The sequence below is a fragment of the Panthera onca genome, chromosome F1 (assembly GCF_046562875.1).
Source record: "Panthera onca isolate mPanOnc1 chromosome F1, mPanOnc1 haplotype 2, whole genome shotgun sequence".
Classification (NCBI taxonomy): domain Eukaryota; kingdom Metazoa; phylum Chordata; class Mammalia; order Carnivora; family Felidae; genus Panthera; species Panthera onca.
In genome coordinates this window covers 65,976,908-66,000,365 of record NC_138355.1, presented here as the reverse complement: position 1 = coordinate 66,000,365, position 23,458 = coordinate 65,976,908, and the positions used below count along the sequence as shown (strand labels likewise).

General features: G+C 49.2%; 1 protein-coding gene across 1 annotated transcript; it reads left to right on the top strand.

The window, feature by feature from the left end:
* The first annotated feature begins 1,195 nt into the window (after positions 1 to 1,195).
* FCRLB (Fc receptor like B) lies at positions 1,196 to 6,985 on the top strand. Its single transcript, XM_078440521.2, has 6 exons — positions 1,196 to 2,253; positions 2,573 to 2,593; positions 2,942 to 3,196; positions 4,453 to 4,719; positions 5,315 to 5,593; positions 6,441 to 6,985. Exons 1-6 carry the CDS (start codon positions 2,106 to 2,108, stop codon positions 6,857 to 6,859), a joined length of 1,389 nt encoding a protein of 462 aa, XP_078296647.1. The 5' UTR covers positions 1,196 to 2,105; the 3' UTR covers positions 6,860 to 6,985.
* The last annotated feature ends 16,473 nt before the right edge of the window (positions 6,986 to 23,458 follow it).

Here is a 23,458-nt window from a genome sequence, read left to right as displayed (position 1 = left end):
AAATAAATGAACCACAACAAAAACGAAATGTTGGGTGGGAGATTCTTCAAGTCCAATTCTGAGCAGTGTGTGAGAAGATACGGCTCATGAATATGTGGGTTGATTAGGTTTCTTGTGGAATCTGGTAAAGAGGCTGAGATCTGTGTTCTGAGTGATAAGAAGCCCCAAGAGAGGCTGCTTGCAGAGAGCAAGGACAGCTGACAGGTGCATTACATTCTGACCACGGGGGCGGTGGCCTGGTGCAGAAGTCAGACCCCTGAGTCAGGATGTGGTGAGGCCCACACTGGCCCTAGAGGAGGAGTCAGGCAGGGTGTTTGGGAGCCTTGTCTAGCCGGGGCACCCCTAAAGCAGGCAGTTTATAATCTCTGTTCCCAGTATCGAATTCTTCTCTCCCTCCCTCACCCCTGAGCCCTTATCAGGTTCCTCCCTCTTTTTCAGACCCATATGACTACCTGTCTTTTATCAAAACCTGCTCTGATACAGGATCTAAAGTGACCATCAAAACTTAAATGGCCAATCACATTTCCCTAAGAGGCATTTGCATTTTTAACAAAAACTGACACCTTAAGAGAAACTTGAGGGAATTCTCAGACCGGAGCTTAGGCCGGCCGTCAGCCAGCAAGAGGGGAGAGACTGTGTTTAAGAGGTGACAGCATCTGACAATCCTTTTCCTTCCTGCCAGAGTTCCAGAAGAAGGAGGTGCCCCAGTGCACTACAGGTGAGGACAGGAGACAGTCCAAAGAGACATACAATCAGGTTGGAAACTTCATTAAGTATTTACATGAGAATTCAGGTGCCCATTTGCCCAGGGTATGATCACATAGCTCGGAAAGCTCGAGAAGTAGAGCTGGGAGGTTGGACCTGAGAAGCTTCCGAGGGGCTGATGTGGTGACTTCTCTGCCACAGGTAAGGAGTCCCGGAACAGGGGACACAGGTAAGGAGTCCCGGAACAGGGGAATGGTTGGGGGAGGCATGTAGGCATGGTTAGAAGGAAGGAAGGCACAAGTGAGTGGAGGTGCCATAGGGCGAGATCACTGGGGTGGGTAGTAAAGAATTTTCACATTTCTGAGGGTTTAAGTTTTCCAGAAGGGAGGAAGAAGGGGAAACACATTGCATTTCTATTCTTTTTTTTTTTTTTTTAAGTTTATTTACTCATTTTGAGAGAGTGAGAGAGCATGAGTGGGGTAGGGACAGAGAGAGAGAGGGAGAGAGAGAATCCCAAGTAACCCCACACTCAGTGCAGAGCCTGACACAGGGCTCGAACTCACAAATCGTGAGATCATGACCTGAGCCAAGATCCAGAGTTGGCTGCTTAACTGATTGAGCCACCTAGGCACCCCATATTTCTTTTTTTTTTTTAATTAAAAAAAATGTTTTTAATGTGTATTTATTTTTGAGAGAGAGACAGAGTGGGGTGGAGGAGGGACCGAGGGAGAGGGAGACACAGAATCCGAAGCAGGCTCCAGGCTCTGAGCTGTCAGCACAGAGCCCCACGCGGGGCTCGAACCCATGAACCGTGAGATCGTGACCTGAGAGGAAGTCGGATGCTTCCCTGACTGAGCCACCCAGGCGCCACCCCCTCCCCCCATTTCTATTCATAACTGGAACTTCGGAAGACAGCGACACAGAAGGTGGTTGGTGAATCACACATTTCCATCCACTCATCTGTGGGCAGCTGTGAGCTCTGGGTGCAGGGAACCCGGTGTCAACCTCACTAGGCCTCACAACGATGTTTGTCACCAGGGAGCCAGCATCATAAAGGCCCTGGGTAGACCCTGAGGACATGAAGAGGTATTTCCTCAACTGAGGCTTACAGGGCCAGCTGGAAGGTGGGGAGGAGAGAGAGTGGGAGGGGGGTGTCAACGGGAGCCCGAAGGTGGCAGGGTCGCCTGCCACCGCCTGGGGTTCTCTGTGGCTTCCTCGGGCCGCAGACGGCATGGGTTCTGCTCAGCACGCCTTCTCTACAGAGGCTGGCGCTGGCCTGAGATGTGCCGTGGCTGTAGGGCTGGCAGGTGGGACAGCGCCTGGTGCCTGGGACACCGGAGGGCTGCGCTGACCCAGCCCACGTCCCGCTGTCTCCAGTCCGCCATCTTCAGGAATCAGGAATGGGTGAGCGAAGCCGCAATGCCTCCCAGGACTCAGGCGGCAGCACTGGCCACCTTCTCTCCCTCCTCCCCCACCCTACGCCAGGGCACCTGCACCGTTCTGCAGGCAGGTCCGTCATGTGGTCTCTGACGGCCCTACTGCTCCTGGGTGAGTCCTCAGTGCGTCAGCAGCGACCCAAGCACTTTGGCTGTGGGGGAGGGTATGGGCCAAGGTGTGTGTGTGCGTGTGCGTGTGTGTGTGTGTGTGTGTGTGTGTGTTGGGGAATATTCCTCTATTACAAACAACAGTTCATTGTCTATTTCGGGAGGATAAAGAGGAGGGGGCTTTCTCGGGGCTGGGGAAACTAAAAGCAGAAGCAAAACAGGTCTTGAGACCCATGGGGGGTTTCCTACGGTCAAGAGGGCCCTTGCTTTCCTCTCACCTCCAACGTTCTTTTTCTTCTTCTTCTTCAATTCCTGTGTCGCAGTTCCAAGCGGTGGGCAAGCTGGTGAGTCCTCCACATCCCTGAGCCCAATTTTCTACACCCGCCACACCAATCCCCCTAAGGGAGCTCCCTGGGTACTCCCCACTTCCTGGCGGCCGTGGGACAGTGTCGCTTCCCAAGCCTCCTCAGTCCCTGTGACTCAGTTTGCCTCCAAGCACCGAGAAATGGCTACAGATCAAGGGACTGGCAGTGTGTAACCCAGCGTGGTGTCTCCACAATCGGACTGCTTTAGTAACGCGGGTTGGGTCCTGGGAGCTGGAGTTTTCTCAGATTTGCCAACCCCAGACCACATTTTGGGCACCTCATCTTGATTCTCTTTTCCACCTTGCCCCCTCCCGCATCCCTCCCCAGCTACTCTGGAGAAGCCCGTACTGTCTCTACACCCGCCCTGGACCACAATCTTCAAGGGGGAGCGGGTGACCCTGCGATGTGATGGGTACCACCCTCCGCTCCTGGAGCTTCGGCCCATCAGCACTCTCTGGTATTTGGGCCACCTGCTTCTGCCCTCTCACAAGAAGAGCATCGAGGTGCAGACACCAGGGGTGTATCGATGCCAGACCCGGGGGGCGCCCGTCAGTGACCCCATCCACCTGTCTGTTTCCAATGGTGAGTGTTTGAACACGAGGGCAGGGACTGCGCACATCTCCTCTGGCCGTACTGGCCCTGCTATGGGAGGGGACACTGGGCCACTCCCATTGGGGCAGGAAATGGGGGCTGTCTGGAGCCTTTGGAGCAGGCAGGGCCCTGCCTGGCGCAAAGACGTGAGACGCGTGGTAAGGCTTGCCTGGCCCCAAAGGTCCCCGCACCCCTCTGCCGCAGTGGGAGGCAAATAAACATTTGTGTTTGTTTCTGGGACTAGCTCAGAAGGGGAGAGGCTCTGAGGACCTGTAATACTGGACGGGGAGCTTCGGGGGAGGGCTCAGCCAGGGAAAGGGCAGAGCCAAGCCCGGAAAGTGAGAGTCCCGTGCAGGCTTCGTGCAGCTGGGAGAATCACTCCCGGCTGAGCAAGGCGGTGCTTCTCTGTGCTTCCCAGCAGCCAAATAATTGTATCTGCGCCTTTGGCTGTTGCGCGGACGAGAAACGAAAGATGACTTGTTGTTAAGGGGGTGGCAGAAGCAGCAGTTGAACCAAGCGCTTGAAAGCTTATTGTGGACGTGCCCGTGTGCGCATAGGGGCCAACTCGGAGGCTGACTTCCTGGGGATACAGTAAAGGGTTTCCGAAGCAGGATGAGAAAATAGCAATAATCCCTTCTTTAGGGCACGGGATTGGCTATTTGGTAGGGAGTATTATGTCCCCTTAGCTCGACGGGCCACAACTTGTATTCAGAAGTCAAATATCATTACTTAGCATTTACATACATTTCATGTCCATACTCTGTGTTTTGGAAGTTGGTAATACAAAATACTGGCCACGAGAGAAGGTGATTACTGCCTGTGGAATAGAGGAGCATAGGGACTGTGGCTGTTACTCCAGAATTCTTTCTCAACGTAAAACTCCTGAAATGGCATCCAGAACATGTTAGGGCTGCATAAGCATTAGCTGTGATGGTGATGATGGTGACGGTGACCCATAAATACAGGGTAGGGTGGGAGGTACCGAAGACTGTCCTGCGAGGGTTGGGGTAACGTCTAAACCCAGATCTAGGGGACAAGCAGGTCTCAACTAAAACGTGTGTGTCTGGGGGTGGGGGCGGGGGTGGGGGGAGTCTTCTCGGGCGCCGGCTGCTTCTGGAGCAGGGAGGGAGCTGGCGAGGCCGAGGAGAGCAACCGTGCGGGGAGGGCGGCGGGGAGGCGGAGAAGAAGGGAGACTCCCAGGGCTGGAGTTCTCTCGGAGTCAGGCCTGTCTGTGGGGACTGTCGTAGACTGGCTGATCCTGCAAGTGCCCTACGCCGCGGTGTTCGAGGGCGAGCCGCTGGTCATGCGCTGCCGCGGCTGGTACGACAAGGTGGTGTATAAGCTTCACTACTACCACGACGGCAAGGCGGTGCGCTACTTCCACTCCAGCGCCAACTACACGGTGCCACAGGCGCGCGCCAGCGACAGCGGCCGCTACCAGTGCTCGGGCACCATGCGCATCCCGGTGGAGAGCGCGCCCATGTTCTCCGCCAAGGTGGCCGTGACCGTGCAAGGTGGGGGACACCTGGGGCCCAGGAGGGAGGCGAGCGAGTCCCGGGAAACTCGGGGACGGGCACCGGGCGGGCAGGGAAGGCGGGGGTCAGGTAGCTGCCACGCAGCGGATTTCTCCCGCCGGCCACGCACGCACTCGCCTCTCCTCCCCTGCGCAGTGAAGGCGACACCGAGGCACAGCCTGCGCGGGGGCGGGTGTCACTCCCCTGCAGCGCGCTCTGGCTTCTCACTCGGGGTGGGGACTCCATATAGGCGGCGGCTCAGTCCACAGCCCCAGGCAGAAGGCGCAGCCACCCCTCTAGGCCGCGGGACCCCAACTGGAGGTCATCGGGATGTGACAGGAAGCGTCTGGCCGGGTCCTGCCCCCTTGCAAGCTTTCCCCGTCCCTCGAGCCCCCTGCCCCGCCCTTCGGGAGGCTTCCTCCCTCCTCGGCGCGCACCCAGCCTCCTCCCACCCCTTCTCCGCGTCCGCGAGGAGCGCTCGCGGGAAACCCGAAGCACAGAGGGGTCGCGGGGCCGCGGACGCGGGGACCTCGTCCCCTGGGGCCCCTGCGCCGGCCCTCCGTGCACGCTCAGCCCCTGGAACCCCTCTCTGCAGAGCTGTTCCCGGCGCCGGTGCTCAGGGTGACCGGCCGGGCGGAGGCCCGCGGCGGGGTGGCGGTGCGCTGCGACACCCGCCTGCACCCGCAGAAGCGCGACACGCCGCTGCAGTTCGCCTTCTACAAGTACAGCCGCCCGGTGCGCCGCTTCGACTGGGGCGCCGAGTACACGGTCCCCGAGCCCGAGGTCGAGGAGCTCGAATCGTACTGGTGCGAGGCCGCCACCGCCACGCGGAGCGTCCGGAAACGCAGTCCTTGGCTGCAGCTCCCCGGGCGCGGTGAGTGACCGCACCCCCGGGGACGCCCCCCACCCCGGGCCCGCAGCCCCGCCGCCGCCTCCGCGCCCCGAGTCTCCCTCGAGCCACCCCACCCCTCCAGCTCGCCGTTCTGGCCCTCCCTCCTCTCCACCTCACCCCTCCTCTTCACTGCTCCCCTCCCTTCCGCACTTCCCACCCCAGTCCCCCCCCCCCCCGCCCTCCTCACCCTTCCCCTTCCCCCTCCTCTCCTCCCCATCCCTACCCCGTCTTCCTCACTCCTCCCCTCCCTTCTCTCCACCCTACCCTCTGCGTCCTCCCCACCCCTCCTCTCTACCCCTCCTCTCTACCCCTCTTCTTCTTCTCCACCTCACCCCCTCTGCCCTCCTTACTCCTCCCCTCCCTCCCTCCTCTCCACCTCCTTCCCCTCCTCACTACTCCCCCTCTCTTCTGTTCTCTGCGCAGCATCTCCTACCTCCCTCCTCTCCACCCCGTCCCCATCCCTGCCCCCCGCATCCCCCCTCTCCTCCCCATCCCTCCCCTCCTCCCTGTCCCCTCCCCCGCACCCCCTCCCCTTCCCAGTCCTCCCCTCCCTCCCTCCTCTTCCGCTCGTCCCCTTCCCCGCCTCCCCATCCCTCCCCTCCCCTCCCTCCCTCCTCTTCACCCCATCCTCTCCACCCTCCTCACTGCTACCCTCCCTTCGTCCTCTCCGCTCCATCCACTCTGCCTTCCTCAACGCCCCCCCCTTCCCTCCACTCCACGCCGTCCCTCCTTACTCCCCTCCGGCCCGCGTACCCCGCGTGCCCACGCGAGCGCCCAGGCCGCGGGAGGGTGAGAGCAGCCGCGCGGTTCTCGTGTGTTGCGTTCGCAGGTGCCGCCCCGGACTCGGCGTCCACCACCGCCCCAGTCCCACAGGCCGCAGCCTTGGCGCCCGGCAACCAGCCGCTTTCCTTCAGAAAGCCCCCTGTGTCCCGATCGGCCGCTCCGGTCACCTCCGTCCCGAACATCACCTCTCCGGGGCTGCGGTTCCCCGCGGGCAGAGCCCCCACTGCTGGGCCCCCGGCCTGCGCCCCGCCGACGCCCTGGGAGCCACCGGCCGCCGGAGCCCTGAAACCCGACGTGGACCTTCTGCTCCGGGAAATGCAGCTGCTCAAAGGCCTCCTGAGCCGGGTGGTGCTGGAACTCAAGGAGCCACAGGCCTTCCCAGAGCACGGGGACACCCCCGGGCCCCCCACTTCCCACTTGGCTGTGAGCCCGGCAACGCAGGCGACCGCTGTCGTGGAGAGCTGAGGGCGCCGGGGCGCCACTGTCCCCTCCCCGGGCTCCTTCACCTGCAGCCTCTCCCGCTTGTCACCCGCCGAGACCTCGCCAAGCCACCTCTGCTGGCCTGCGGTCCTTTGGCGGTAGTTTCCAAGAAGCGCCATGAAGTGTGGTGGCTGACCATTTCCGTGTCAGCGTGTTTGAGCCGTTCTCATCACACTCCAGTCCTCTGAGCTCTTCCTTCCCCTCTCAAGACCTCCCTCCTGTTACTCTCTACCCCGGAGTTGATGCTTGCAAGTGAATTAGGCCACACTTAGCTTTTCTTTAAAAAAAAAAAAAAAGTCTTTTTTTTTTTTTAACATTTATTTATTTTTTGAGAGACATAGAGAGACAGAGTGCAAGTTGGGGAGGGGCAGAGAGAGAAGGAGACACAGAATCTGAAGCAGCCTCCAGGCTCTGAGTTGTCAGCACAGAGCCCGACGCGGGCCTTGAACTCACAGACTGAGAGATCATGACCTGAGCGGAAGTCGGAGGCTTAACCGATTGAGCCACCCAGGTGCCCCACCCTCAGCTTTTCATACATGCCCACCCCCTGCGTATTTCAGCACAAGCAATATTATTTTGGTACTTAAGGTCATTGAGGTAATGAGCCCTTTGGAACCTTCTAGGGTCAACTTGTAATTATTCATAATGAATTTTTAAGGTTGATTTTAAAAAAGGCTTTCAGTCCCATTTCTGACGAGTGTATACCCCAAAGTCCCAGAACCTATTTAGTTTTAATGTTTACTTATTTTTGAGAGACAGACAGACAGAACATGAGGAAGGGAAGAACAGAGAAAGTGGCAGACACAGAATCCAAAGCAGGCTCCAGGCTCCGAGCTGTCAGCACAGCGCAGAGGCGGGGCTCGAACTCACCAACCATGAGATCATGACTTGGGTGGCAGTCAGATGCTTAACTGAGCCACCCAGGTGCTCCAATTCTATTTGGTTTTACAGGGAATGGTACTTGTGTGGCCCTCATTCCAGGCTATAAGGGTCAGAGTTCTATGAGACTCACCCAGATGCTCCCCCTGCCCTAGTATAGCTGGACAGACTGATGGACTTTGGTAGCAGCAGGCAGGCCATGCTCGGTTTAGCCATAACTTAAACAAGTGGTACTATTTACCATCCAGATGGTAAATCTACCATCCAGAAATTTCTTTGGAGGAAGTTCAAGACAAATCCTTAAAAATACAGAATTTTAGTTTTTAGCATTTTTTTTTAACTCCCCTAAGAGCTGCTCCAACCCTAACACATCTAGACACACATGACCAGATCCAGATCCCGCCCTGCACGGTGATTTTATGTTACTTGAAGGAAGAAAGCAAGAGACCACATGATCATCTCAGGGATATGTTCACTATAAGTCTTATTTCCTGAGTCCTTCACCTGCCTGCTAGAGTCATTTGTTCTCTGCAGGGCTGATGTGACTTCTTCCCAGAAGGTCATTGAGTTCATGCCTCACAACATTTAAGGGGCACCGACAAAGGTTAAGGACCGGTAACAACTCTACCCTCCCATCTCTTATTTCTACTTGACCTTGCCACAACCCAACTTCTCCTTTCTTTTTGAGTGATTAACCAACATGCTTCCTCATATTCTTCTTAGTATTATTCTTCACCGTATTGTTACAAAGTCACTGAAATTATACAGGGAGAGAGGCAGGCAGGCTCACGCGTAAGTTCCAATGCAATGCGGTAAGTGCTCTCTGAAACACAATGGAAATCCAGAGAAGGAAGCTGAATCTTTAAGAAGAGTAAGAATGCAAGTGGAGATGGGAAAAAGAGTGAGAGTGGGTGTGTAGGCTGGGGAAGGAAAGGCATGGAGATTTGAAAGGCCCGAGTGTGTTTGTAGAACTGCAAAGCATTGAGAGTGGTTGGAGAATTGTGTGTGTTTCCGTGCGGGGAGGTGAATTTTAGGGGCAAGGTGGCAGGAGACGAACATAAAGAAGTAAGAGGGCACCAGAACGTGAAAGTCTTGTTAAGAAGTCCTCCAGCCTGTTGGACATTGGCGATGTGTCTTTGAAAACATTCTTTACTGAAAGCATCCATGAGCCTTAGTGGTGGAGATGCCAATTTAAAATTAGAAGTGAAGAAACACTCAAACTGATCTCAGTGGACACTTGCTTATTTCTGAGAAGATATGTCCCGGCCCCTAAATCCGGTACTGGGTTCTGGTTTACAAGAGTCTTGGGGCTCTGACTTCCAGCTTTCTAAACAGGCTATCTCTTCTCAGAACTCTCCTCCCAGCACGACTTCCCCCGATAAACCCACTTGCCTTGCCGGACAAGGCTCCTCCTCCTCCTGAGTTTTGTTCCCCTGAAGTTTCTGCCATCTCTGAATTAGATAGGAAGTGACCAATATTAGTGCCAAGAAGCTTAGTAATCAATGGATCTCAAGTCAGAACCACCACCCCCCCCACCCCGAAACAAAACAAAACAAACAACCAACTGGTCATTTTTCAAGGAGGGGGGGAGTGAAATAGCCTCTCACAGGAGAGTGAGAATGGCAGAATCTCCTTCATTCATGAAGGTAGCAGCCTTAATACCCTTCTTCCTGTCCTGTTTGCACTAGAAATGTGGGGCTGGGGAGGAAAAAGATTTAAGGGGGGGAATGGAAGTCACTCGTGACTTCTCTCTCTGAGTGTGTGGTGTGTGTGTGTGTGTGTGTGTGTGTGTGTGTGTGTCACCGGGGCAGGAGGGATTGACATGTATACCCACTGTTTGAACCCCCCCAGCTTTCGTAGATCATCCCCCGCAGCACCTTAATGATTTCCAGGAAGGCCTACACTATGAAAAGAAAAGGAAATAGCAGACAGACAACTTATTGTCCATGCTCCTTAGGCTAAAAAAAAAAAAAAAAAAAAAAGTCCTCATCCAGCCTCTCTTTGAGATTCCAACATGCATTTAGGGAAACAGAAGGCTGGCTAGCCCGGCCGCGCACAAGGAGAGCTCAGAGCTCATTCCCAAGCAGCAGGGATAGCAGCAAAATACTGGAGAAGCCTGGGGAGGAAGCTGCTTCTCTTTGGTTCTCAGATCAGTTCGGAGCCTCCGGCCTCAGACCCTCCGGAAACCTGCAGGGTCCATTCCAGATTCCAGACAAGGAAACCAAATGCAGAGTCAGAGAGCAGAGAGCAGAGAGCAGAGACGATCCTGTTGCATTCGGATCTCAGCCTTACTCACTTACTCTGTCCTGCCTGAGTCTGAGTTTCTTAGCCGGACTTAACTCCCTGGAAAGAGGGAACTCTGGGTTCTACATTTAGGACTCTTTCCCTCAGAGGTTGAAGCACATCCTCTGGGTTAAAGTCCAAACTCCCTCCCTATGGAGCCCATTCACCCTGCAGAGCAGTCACACTGACCACTTGCTCTGTCCCCAACATGCCAGCACCTTTCCCACGTCTGTGCCTTGGCATGTACTCTCGCCTCAACCCCGATGGGGGGCCGCACAGGCCTTCAGAGCCCAAGCTTCCTCATCTGCAAAACGAGGGAAATAGAGTAACCTTACACGGGGGAGACAGACAAGTAAGTAGATTCTTTCCTTACTGGAAGTTTTAAGACAGATGTTAAGGTGCTTAGAAGCACACAGGAGGGACGCTAAGCCCAGAGTGGAGGTTCACACATCATTTCCTGGAGAAATGATATCTGCCAGTGCCTACTGACGGAGTATTAGATTATTTCTAAACGTTTGCTGTTTTACATTATGCAACAGTGAATATCCTTACCCCTACATCTTTATGCATGTATTTGTTTTTTTGCCTTTGTGTTAAAAAAGGTTTTTTTTTTCTTAAATATATTTATTTTCTTAAGTATATTTATTTTCGAGAGAGAGGAAGAACACAATCAGGGGAGGGCCAGAGACAGAGGGAGGCAGAGGATCCGAAGAGAGGTGGTGCTAAGACAGATAGCCCGACGCAGGGCTTGAACTCCCGAACCAAGAGATCATGGCCTGAGCCAGTCAGACGCTTAACCAGACTGAGCCAGCCAGGTGCCCCTTTATGCATGTATTTGACTTAATCTGTGGGATAAACTCTTAGAAGTAGAATTGCTGGATTGAAGGAGATAGGTCTTTTGTATTTTAATAGATATTGTCAAGTTATCCTTCAAAGAGATTGTAGCCATTGGAACTTAACCCTAGTTATGCATAAGAGAGTTTGTCTCCCCAACCCTAGTCAAGAGAGCACATCATCATACTTTTATGTCTTAATTGGACCCAGAGAACCTCTTGACTCTTTATCCACTCTAGAATGTTCCCAGTTGGATCCTGCACCATACATCTTGTGTCATTTCGCAGCCTACCAGTAGAGTCCCCCTGAGTCAATACCCCCTATTTGTAATGCTACCCCATCCCGTCTTCTGAATTACTTGCTGGCTGGTCCACGGTTAAAGGAAAATGCACCCCGGACTGTACTTATTAAGTGCAGGCTTTCTGCCAAGTAGAGCTCTTAATCCCAACATATACTACAGTTATCCCATATTGGTTTAGTTTATTCCCCAGTCACAACACCTGCAGAGATCATTGGTTTCAATGCTTGACATCCTCCTCATCGAAAGAAGCTTCTTATAATCGTATGTCCCTGATTCAGCTCACATCTAAGGCAGAAGAATAGGTGAAATACACTCTTGTCTTTTTCAGTTCAGAGGAGCCAGTCTCATTACAGTGATGTGGGAGATAACCATTCTCCTATCTTTTTAAGTAAATATGCCCCTAATGTAGCATGGACCTAGAGAATGTAGGCTTTGGACCTAGAGGTGGCAAACTACAGAGGTTAAGAGCCCTGGCTCAGGAGTTCAGACTTGGGTTCAAGTGTAATTTTTATTACTTACCAGCTGTGTAGTCTTGGGCAAGATACTTTGTTTCTGAAGTTCTGTTTCCTCACCTGTAAAGCAGAACAGTAGCTGCCTTACAGAATTGTTAGAAGTATTAAAAGAGATTATGCAAGTAACATAATACATAGGAAGCAGTAAATTGTTATTATGACTGTAATTCAGTGAATCCAAAAGGACATCGATTGCAGGATGCACCAGTAAAGAGAATACTAACGAAGGAAATCGTGGCCAAGTAACCACACGTTGTCTTTGAAGTTTAATTAGAAATTTTAAGTATCATGAATCCCTCTTATACATGCACAAAAAAAGGAAAATATAAGGGAAATAAATTGGGCAAGGTATTCCTAAAACTTTTGCATTTTCAGGATCGGACTTTTCTTTCTTTGAAGTTTTTATTTTAATTCCAGTGTGGTTCACATGCACAGAGTGTGACTTTTCTAAATCACTTTTTGAGTCAGATCTATCAACATCCATATTTTCCCACTCTGACAACTTTCCTATGAAGAGCATTAGTAATTCTTTAAAAAGAAGCCTGGGGGCCTCTGGGTGACTCAGTTGAGCTTGTGACGCTGTTTCAGCCGAGGTCATGATCTCACAGTCCCGGTGCCTGCATTGTGTTGTGCCCTTGTAAGGGTTAAACTGTAGTGTAGGGCTAACGGGTAGCTTGAAAAATAACAGCTTTGTTCTGACACTGAAGGTCAAGAGATAACAGCCTTGCTTTACTCTTGTAAATTACGCTTCGTACTCTTGTAAATCAGGCTTTACCAAAGAAGGAAACAAAAGCTCAAAGAAAAGAGCATCAGAGGCAAGGTCAAGGAGATCCACTGGTTGCAACTTAGCGGCAGAAAGTCTAAAATAATCACCTCATTCGGCAACTGTTTCTAACTCATCTGGGAACTGTTTCTCTGTTCTGTTCCCAGGTAATGATAAAACGATGTGATCGGCTTTAAAAAACTCTGTACCCTGACTGTTCGGGGCCTCACTCTTATCAAGAGTGTTGGTCCCGATCGGTCGGCCTTGCCTCTCATTGTAATAAACTTTGTTGTGACTGTCACTGGTGCCCGTAGCATTCTGTTTCAGGAGTCGTGTGGATGCAACACCCTGACGGCACAGCACAGAGACTGCTTGGGATTCTCTGTCTCCTTTTCTCTCTGCCCCTCCCCCGTTCTCTCTCTCTCTCTCTCTCTCTCTCAATAAATAATTAAACTTAAAAAGAAGAAGAAGAAGCCTGAAAAAGAGTAACAGTCAGCAATTACTAGGAAGAACTTACTTTTGACTTCTGCTTCAGGAATGTTGCTAAACATGTCTGATTAAGCACGCACTTCACCTCTCCCCACAACCTACAATTGGTTCACTGTTGTCTCTGGAAATTTCTTCCAAGCTGCTCATACTCATTCTGTAAATTCTGATGCTGGCCTTTTAATGTTCACATTTATGGAAGTAATGAAAACTGACGAGTTAGCAATGATACGATGCATCACGACTTCACAGATGTTAAAATGGAGTTTTAAATTGTTTTTAGTTTTTAATATTTTTTAAGATTGTATTTTATTTTCATAAAAACAGTTTTTATCTTTAAGTATCTTTACACCCAACGTGGGGCTTGAACTCACAATTCCGAGATCGAGAGTCACATGCCCCACTGACTGAACCAGCCAGGCACCCCTAAAATGTAGTTTCAAAAAAAAAAAAAACGTCTTGGGGCGCCTGGGTGGCTGGCTCAGTTGGTTGAGCGTCCGACTTCGGCTCAGGTCATGATCTCACACCCTGTGAGTTCGAGCCCCACGTCAGGCTCTGCGCTGACAGCTTGGAGCCTGCAGCCTGCTTTGGATTCTGTGTCTACCTCTCTCTCTGCTGCTAACCCATTCGCATTCTGTCTCTGTCTCTCTCAAAAATAAATAAACATTAAAAAAAATTTTCTTAATGTCTTAAAATTAATAAAATACAAAATGCACCCTGAAAGGAAATGTAGGAAAGCAAATTTCAAAATGCCTTAGAAAATAAGCCACATATGACCCTACATGTAGCCAGAAACTAAATGTGGACATCTTTTTGAGATGTATTGCAGGACTTCAAAAAGCTGAATGGAATTTAAAGACTGTTTAGTTCAACCAAGACTTTTCCTTTCTATATTTCTGCCACTGGGCCATGTATGCAGCCAAGCTTGGCCCGATCCTTGCAGCCAGTCCTTTTTGTGAAGATGTGTCCTTGTTTCCTCCCAAGGACAGCCTACTCTACCATCGGACAGCTCTGGCATTTAGAAAGTTCTTCCTTATAGATAAGGAGCAAAATGGTTTTGTTATAACTTTTAGTCACTGTACCTCCTAGGGGTACACAGAACTAATTCCTGATCCTCTCGTTAGCTTTTCAAATACTTTAAAGACACTGGTTAGGTCATGTTTAGGTTTTATTAAAGAGAGCCTTTTTGGGGAGGGGCAAAAAGAGAGAGGGAGAGGGAGAGAGAGAGAGAGAGAGAGAGAGAGAGAGAGAGAGAGAGACACTCTATTTCTTGTTTGTTTGTTTTTTCAGTGTTTTCAACTGTCCCTAATTTGGAGTTTCTTCTCCATCCCGACTTTTCTGAGCACATCTGTAGCTGCTGTATGTTTGTTTTAAAATGTGGGACCCATGGGGCACCTGGATGGCTCAGTCAGTTGGGCGTCCGACTTCGGCTCAGGTCATGGTCTCGTGGTCCACGAGTTCAAGCCCTGCATCAGGATCTGTGCTGAGAGCTCAGAGCCTGAAGCCTGTTTCAGATTCTGTGTCTCCTTCTCTCTGCCCCTCTCCCACACACCCTCTGTCTCTGAGAAATGAATAAACCTTAAAAAAAATTTTTTTTAATGTGGGAGCCACAACAGACTACGGCTCCTCAGGTGGCTGTGTCTGGGGAGAACAAGGCAGGAAGGCAGGATTTTAGTTTTATTGTTTACAATTAAGCAATCGCACTCATGACAGGGTGTCAAAAGTGGTATTTCACGACACGATAGACGTGACCATCTGAATCCAGATGGTCACATGCAGAACTTACATAGGGAATGGTTGAGGATCTGTCCCCTGACTTTTGGACTCTGAAGTCCCACGAAGGAGATAAAAAGAGATCAGAGTATGGAGAAGTTCTGGGCAGAGACTCCTTTGCCGTGATGTGAGATCCCATCACAATTCTTCGTCATAGTGGGAAGGTGTGGGAAGCCCGTACATCTCCCTCAAGCTTAACAAGGAAGATGCCCATGGAGTCGCCCAGGGAGGTCTGAAATGTGTCGCCTGTGGTTGGGAGACACAAGGAACCTGGCCTGGCTGACACCCGAGAAGGTTCAGGTGAGCTGTGGCTGTAGGTTATAGGAGCCTTTTGGGGGGATCAGCCTGTGCTACAAAATATCCTGGAGCAAAGCCATTTGTGAATTTCCAGAGTTCCTGAAAGACAACCGGCCTTGGGACTAATCCCAGCTCCTGAAGGAGGCAACTGTGCTTTTCATTTGCCTTTAAATATCCCTGACTCTCCTCCTGGGGGAGGCAGATTTGAGGCTTGCCCTCCTGTCTCCTCCTTTGGCTGCCTCTGCAATAAACCTTTTCCTTGCTGTGTATCTGATGTCTCAGTAGTCGTCTTGGCTCCTGTACAGTCAGGCCACCGGGAAGGGTTGTCAAAGGCACCAAAAAGCTGAAGGTGAATCTGTATTCCAGGGGCTGAGGGAAGAGGTACAAAGGGACACCTGGAGGCATGCTGCATCTGCGGTGAGTCAGGACCACAGAGGAGCGCAGCGCTCCAAAAGAAACATCTCCAAAGAGTCCACAGGAGTGCCCGTGGGAGAACGGATGGGCTTTAGTGACCTGCCAAGTTCAGAGAGCAGAAACCTGCCAGGGTATCTAAGAGCTTTCTGTTTCCTTACCCGTCCTCCCTCCCTTCTCTCTTCCCAGCAACTTTGGCTCAAGTAAGAAACAGGGGGAAACCGCCCACTGAGAGAGGTGGGGAGGCTGGCCGAAGGGGAAGAGACAGAGGAAAGGGGGAGGGAGACCAGTCTAGCTCCTTCCCCAAGTCAGGACCTCAGCTGGGTAAGTAAGTAGGAGGACAAAGACTTACCTTTCAATTCAGATTGAGGTCTGGGCGTTCTCATTTATAAATTCAAACTACGCTGGCAACCTACAGCCATTATAGGACTATCCATTACCAGGAGAGGCAGAAAAAATCATGGCTTATCTCAAATATTAATGAACAGGGGAACCACCCAAGGGCTCTTCCTCAGATGCAGGTTATGACTCAGGTGGTCCGGCAAGGCGTCTGAGGGCCTGCCTTTCTAACAAATTCCCAGTCCATGCCCATCGTGCTGATTCTTGGGCCATGCTCTGAGCAGCATAATGCTGGGGGCAGGGAAAGATTACCGACGAGATTGCTTCTGTCTAAGGTCTACCTCTTTGCACCCCAACTGGTGTTTGTGCAGTCCATTTGGGAGATCAAAGTGTAGAACCTTGTATTTATCTCTTTTGGATTGTGTACTTGAGATGTGTCCCAAAGCCTGCAGAAGGACGGATTCGGTTGGTGGGCAGCTTCTCTAACCTGCCTATGAAGTCATTTTGTCAGGGAATGAACGGGTTTATCAGGGCAAGACTCATCCTGGTAGGCTCATGCTGCCCCCTAGTGGACGCTGCTTCTTCTGCTTCTAAATTGAGGTCTACTAGCCCCATAACGTTGTATTGCTTTCAGGCGGGCAACGGAATGATGATTCGATATTTATATGTATTGTGAAATGATCCCCTCCATAAGTCCAGTTAACACCCATCACCAAACATAGTTACATAATGTTTTTCTCGTGATGAGAACTTTTAAGATCTACTCTCTTGGCAAGTTTTAAATACGCAACACAGTATTATTAACTAAAATCACTATGCCCACCATATATAGTTAATACAACTATTAACTATAGTTAATAACCATGCTACTGATGGGGTCTTGGAATGGTGGAGGTCCAAGAAAGAATTCCTGAGATGCCTTTGGTGCAAAAAGGTGATTTTAGTAAAGCACAGGGACAGGACCCATGGGCAGGAAGAGCTGCACTGGGCTTGTAAAGAGTGACTGCTTATGTACTACGGAGTTGGGGGAGGGAAAGACCGAGGGGAAGCCTCCAGAAGGACTTTCATATGCTAAAGAGGACTCATAGGATGCCAGGGGCCTTGCTATTGTCAAGCTAAGGTTGTTCTCCCCCTAGGAAGGGTCCCTTGGGCAGTCCACCCGGTGCTAAGTGGATTGCCCCCATCTCCATATATATCTTTAAGCCGTCAAACCAGTAAGATTGCCTGGTATCCTGGTTACGGCAGGAATGGCCCATTAGCACTTACAGAAATGAGCAGCTATATTATCCACAGTGTTATTAACGACAGTGATGAGGGAGCAGAAGGCAAGCTGAGGGCAAAACACAAGCTAACAAGACCCGCCCCCTCTCCCCCCCCCCCCCACCTAGGTGGGATATGTGTGTTGTTCCTCAGGTATTCCTGGCTGCCCAAGAACAAAGAAAAAGAAAGAAAACAAAAGGTTAACATACAGGACACACGGGAGATCCCCGTCATACGATTTGTGAGTCTCCGTCTTCGTAAATTACAAAAGGCAATCTTATCAACAGCTTAATCTCCAGAAACCTCTGGGCTGTTTTCTGGAGCCCCAACGTCACTTTCCCCTCCACAGTGATGTGGGAACAAAGGCAAGGAGGAAATGGCAGGTAAAATTAAATTTCTTTATGGCCTGCAGCCCATTGACAAATACTTGAGGCAAATAAGGAGTAAGACCTTTCTCCAGGAACCCCCTGCTGTGGTAATGTTAATGCCTTCCTAGGGGGAGAACAACCTTAGCTTGACAAAATGCAGCTTTCTAATCTTTTTTCCGTAATCCATTTAAAATGTATTCCCATGGGGTCATCTTTGTCATTTAAGGCAAGCACTTAAACCCCTTTCATCTGTTCTTGGGAAGTGTCAATCACACTTATCCCACCTGGGGTGCAGGGGGCAGGGGTGCCAGCTTGTACTTTGCTCTCAGCTTGCCCCACGCTCCCTCATCGTGTAGGAGCCCTTTCCCTCCACGGAGGCTCAGCTCTATGCAGCCACTGGTAGGGCTGGATGTGGCCAGTGTGACTGAACACACGTCCCAGGACAGCCTGTGAAGTCTGACAACAAATTGTCCCTTTAGTTAGCCACGTTGGGCACCATGAATGAGACGGTCTGGGGTCTCAGCCCTCAGACCTCAGTGTTTCCTGCTCACAGCTACCCCCCACCCCACCTTGCCAGCCCCTTCTTCTCACCTCCTTCACCTACAACTCAACCCTACAGGGTGCTAAGTTGGCAAATGTTGCAGGGTGGGGAGGGCCTGGGAGTAAGGCAGGGCAGTTGTTGGGTCAGCGGACACAATGAGGGTGCTCCCACTCCATTCAGTCGTCTCTGCTCCCAGGGTCTGTAGGTAGAGTTGATGCTTCTTCCTCAGAATCTCAACAGTAGGTGCCCCTTTGTCAAGAGGACGCACTTCTACGAAGACCCAGAATCCCAACGACTAAGTGAGTTTAGGGATGTGGTTGCAGCATGGTAGGTGGTTAGGATCCGCTTTTCCTAATCCTCATGACCGCTGAATTCCTGGACTGAGCACACCCCATGGTTCATCTCTGTTCAACAGCTTCAGCTGCACCAGCCTCCCCCCCCTCCCCCCCCCCCCCCCCCCCAGCTCAGCAACCCTCTGGCAGCCCCTTCCAGCTGTTCCCTCCAGGTGCACAGCTTTAGCGTGGCAGATCTGTCACCACCTAGTGACACATACCAACAAGTTAATCCTTATCAGAACTCTGCAACACGGCTCTAACTACTCCCATTTTGCAGATGAAGAGACGGAGACTTCGCGGAATCATAGAACTTTCTAAAGGCACGGGACCACGCGCTGGTGGGTAGCGGGGGCCTGTGCAGCTCAGGATCACACCTAGGTGTTCCTCTGGCTTCAGACCGTGCCCCTCAAAAGCACCACCAAGTCCCAGCTCGTCACTTTCTAGGTATCCGCTTCCCACTCACAAACACAGGCCAAATAATAGAGTTATGTTGTCATCTATGTTTTTGTTCATTTTTACTTGGCCTCAAAGTACGTTTCATGTGTATCTTCGCAACTGTCTTTAAGCCCCACTGAGAACATCACTGACAAACATTTCCTGATAACGCGCTGGGTGTAGGGGGGCCCTGGGAAATGTGCTAGGAACAGAAAGAGGAAGTTCCTCTTGGGACTTTGCTGGGGACAGGATGGGGCAGAAGAGGGGAAATTTCCTTGCTCAGGGCTCAGCACAGATATCCACTTACAGAAAACATTTTTAAAGATGAAAGCGATACATGACACATGTGACTGTAGCCAAACATTTCCGAGAAACAACCAAAGAAGGGGAAGGCTAGGGTAATGTGTATTCTCGTACAACTGGGTCGCGTTACATAAAACGGCTGTCTTCTTAACATGCAGGCCACCACATATGTGACGATCGCTTAACAATGATAAGAATTTTTGCTTAATATTTATCAAGGTTGCAGGTTTTCTGGTGATACAATGAACAGATAAATTGCCTTTGTGTCTGCGGGGTGGGGGTGGGGACTCCCGATCCTAGGACAGAGAAGCTCCTTTCTCCTTGACAGAAAACAATCCAGCTCCCTCCCTAAAGACAGCGTTCCCATTCCTAACCCTAACATCTTACTTTTCTCACAGGCTGCCATATTCCTTTAACCCTATCGTGAGGGTGGGACGGGAAATGTATCTTGCCAGAGGGTAAATTGTGTCACCTAGTGGCCACAAATACAAATGCAGAAACTGGAAAAGATCTTCAGCGGCAGGAATCTAGGTATTTTTATTTATCCAGTTACAGACATTTACTGGACCAGACTCTGTGGGTAGTTAGTAACAATTCAGAGGTGTCTCCTACCCCTGGCCATGAAGGAGATGATAGTCATTTTAGGGAGTTGAAGAAAGAAAGCTCGCTTCCAACAGAAAACTAATAAGGCTGCGGGAATGATTAAGGTAACTTCATAAAATGTTCAGGAGATGAGCCGCTAATAGTGTTTTCCCCCTTTTCCAGAATATAAATAGCTATAATTGTTTACAGTGAATAATTTTAATGATAGTAGTCGAAAAAAAAAAATAAAAACTACATAGAAAGAAGTGTATGAAGGCTATCCTGTAAGTCTCTTAAGCCAGCTCCCAGAAATAACCACTGTTATGTTTGACATGTATCTTTCAATATTTTTCACATCTATATCTATATCTGTATCTATATAATCTATATCTATCTATGTGTATACATATATATGGCCAAGATGTATTTTCTATTTGCAAACCAGCTTCAAAAAAACAAAAAACAAAAAACAAAAAAAACCTAGGGGCGCCTGGCTCAGTCGGTTAAGTGGCCGACTTTGGCTCAGGTCATGATCTCGCGGTCCATGAGTTCGAGCCCCGCGTCTGGCTCTGTGCTGACGGCTCACAGCCTGGAGCCTGTTTCAGATTCTGTGTCTCCCTTTCTCTGACCCTCCCTCGTTCATGCTCTGTCTCTGTCTCAAAAATAAATAAACGTTAAAAAAAAACTAGCACGGACCACTTCCTTTGTTATCTTTGAAATAGTTGGTTAGTATTTCATTGGCTGGATACGACCACTTGTGTAACAAATCCATTACTTATAGTCATTTAGTATTTCCAGTTTTTCATGATTCTAGACAATAGATTCTATATCGGGGTCACCAAGACTACCCTCAGGCTTGAGCGTGAGCCACCAAGGCCTACTGAATTAACCCTTTACTGTACAGAAGCGTTATTTATTTATTTATTTATTTATTTATTTATTTATTTATTATTTGAGAGAGAGAGAGAGCATGAAAGGGCAGAGGGGCAGAGGGGCAGAGGGAGAGAGAGAGAGAGAGAGAATCCCAAGCAGGCTCTACACTCAGCACTAAGTACGGAGCCAGACATGGGACTCAATCCTATGACCCTAGGATCACGACCTGAGGTGAAATCAAGAGTCAGACGCTCAAGGAACTGAGCCGCCCAGGTGCCCCAAGAGTTTTACATTTATGATGCAAACACTAACCAGGCCCTCGGCTGTCTGATCCTACAGGTCAGCTTCCATGCCTATTCTGTACTCTCTTCAGGCAAATTTCCCTCAAACTGGCTATTCTTCTGAAACCTCCATCATCATTCCCAGCATAGAAGCCAGATTCTTTACCTAGAAAATTGTTTATTATGTTGAGACATGTCCCTTCATACCCAATTGTTGAGGGGTTTTTTTTATCATGAAAAGATGTTGTATATTGTCCAATGCTTTTTATGCATCTATTGAGATGATCATGTGATTTTTATCCTTCATTCTGTTCATGTGGTATATCACATTTATTGATTTGTGGACGTTAAATCATCCTTACATCCCAGGGATAAATCCCACTTGATCGTGGTGTATGATCCTTTAATTTGCTGTTGAATTCTGCTTACTAATATTTTGTTGAGAATTAAAAAATCTTTTTTAGTGTTTATTTATTTTTGAGAGACAGACAGGGCATGAGTGGGGGAAGGGCAGAGAGAGAGGGAGACAGAGAATCCAAAGCAGACTCCAGGCTCTGAGCTGTCAGCACAGAGCCCCACATGGGGCTCAAACTCACAGGCTGTGAGATCTTGACCTGAGCTGAAATTGGACACTTAACCAACTGAGCCACCCAGGTGCCCCTGAGAATTTTTGCATCAGTATTCATCAGGGATATTGGTCTGTAGTTTTCTTTCCTCATAGTGTCCTTATCTGGCTTTATAATCATGGTAATGCTGGCCCTGTAAAATGGGTCTGGAAGTGTTCCCTGCTCTTCAATTTTTTGGAAGACTTTGAGAAGGATTGGCATTAAGTTTTTCTTAAATGTTCGGTAGAATTCACAGTGATACCATCTGGCTCTGGGATTCTTCTTCTTTTTAATTTTTTTGGAAAATTTTTGATTACTGATTTAATCTGCTTACTCATTATTGGTCTGAACAGATTCTCTGTTTCTTCATGATTCAGTCTTGGTAGGTTACATGTTTCCTAGACTGTATCCTTTTCTTCTAGGTTATCCAATCTGTCAGCGGATAATTGCTGATCCTAGTCTCTCATGATCCTCTATATTTCTGTGGTGTCTGTTGTAATGTCTCCTCTTGCTGATTTTGTTTTTAATCTTCCCTCCTTCATGCTTAGTGAGTCTGGCTAAAGCTTTGTCAATTCTGTTCATCTTTTCAAAACACCACATATTCCTTTCATTGCTCTTTTTGATTGTTTTTCTGGTCTCCATATCATTTTGTCATTTCCTTCCTTCTGCTAACTTTGGGCCCAGTTTGCTTTTTTTTTTTTCTAGTTCCTTGAGGTATAAAGTTAGGTTATTCATTTCAGATCTTCTTTCTTTTTTTTTTAATTTTTTAAATGTTTATTTATTTTTGAGAGAGACAGAGACAGAGTGTGAGTGGGGAGGAGCAGAGAAAGAGGGAGACACAGAATCCAAAGCAGGGTCCAGCAAAGCAAAGCAAATGCTCTGTAGATTATAGATAAAGGCAGATGCATAATGGAATAATGTAAGAAATTAATCAGTAATCAAAGGGCATGCGGGAAACTTAGGGGAAAATCACCATGTTATTTCTTAAAGGTTGTTTACACGTAGGAACAGTTTCAAAATTAGGTAATGTTAGAGAAACATAGATGACATATGTTACAAGGAAATCACTAGCAAATATAATGCCACATCTACTACAATAAATCGGCCAGTTCAACACACTGCTGTTGTCTGTGTCCATTTTTATTTTAGTTTTAGTTGTTTATTTTAGTTTTGTTTTATTTTCACCGACGCCGTTCTTCCTTCGGGAACCCCTGGTTGCTGGAGCTGGTCTCCGGCACTCTTGTTCCCTTCTCCCTTTCTTGCTTCCTTCATTGCTGAAGTGATGATTTTCCACAGTGTTATGCTTTGATTCCCTACTCTTCATCTCATGTGTATTGCATCTACTGTAGGTTTTGTTTTGTGGTTACTATAAGGCTTACATAAAACATCTTATAGCTATAACAGTCTATTTTGTGTTGATAATAACTTCAATACATACAAAAGCTCAACCCATTTAGCCCTCTCCCCTTTTTTGTTTTCTGATGTCACAATTAACCTGTTTAAAAAACTTTTTTTCTTTAATGTTTATTTATTTTTGAGACAGAGAGAGCAAGACAGAGCACGACCAGGGGAAGGGCAGAGAGATAGGGAGACACAGAATCTGAAACAGGCTCCAGGCTCTGAGCTGTCAGCACAGAACCCAATGCAGGGCTTGAACTCATGAACTATGAGATCATGAGCTGAGCCAAAGTCAGCCGTTCAACCAACTGAGCGACCCAGGCGCCCCAATATTCCAAATTTATTATTATTATTATTATTATTATTATATTTGTTATGGTGATCTGTGATCAGTGATCTTTGATGTTACTATTGTGATTGTTTTGGGGTGCCACAAATCATACCCATATAAGATGACAAACTTAATAAATGTGTGTATACATATATTTAATGTTAATTTACTTATTATGAGAGAGGGAGAAAAAGAGAGAGGGAGGAGGGGCAGTGAGAGAGAGAGAGAGAGAGAAAGAGAGAGAATCCCAAGCAGGCTCTGAGCAGAGCCTGATGTGGAGCTTGATGAGGAGACAGATCTCATGGACTGAGTCATGACCTGAGCCTAAATCAAGAGTTAGATGCTTAACCAGCTGAGCCACCCAGGTGCCCCAACATGATATATGTTCTGACTG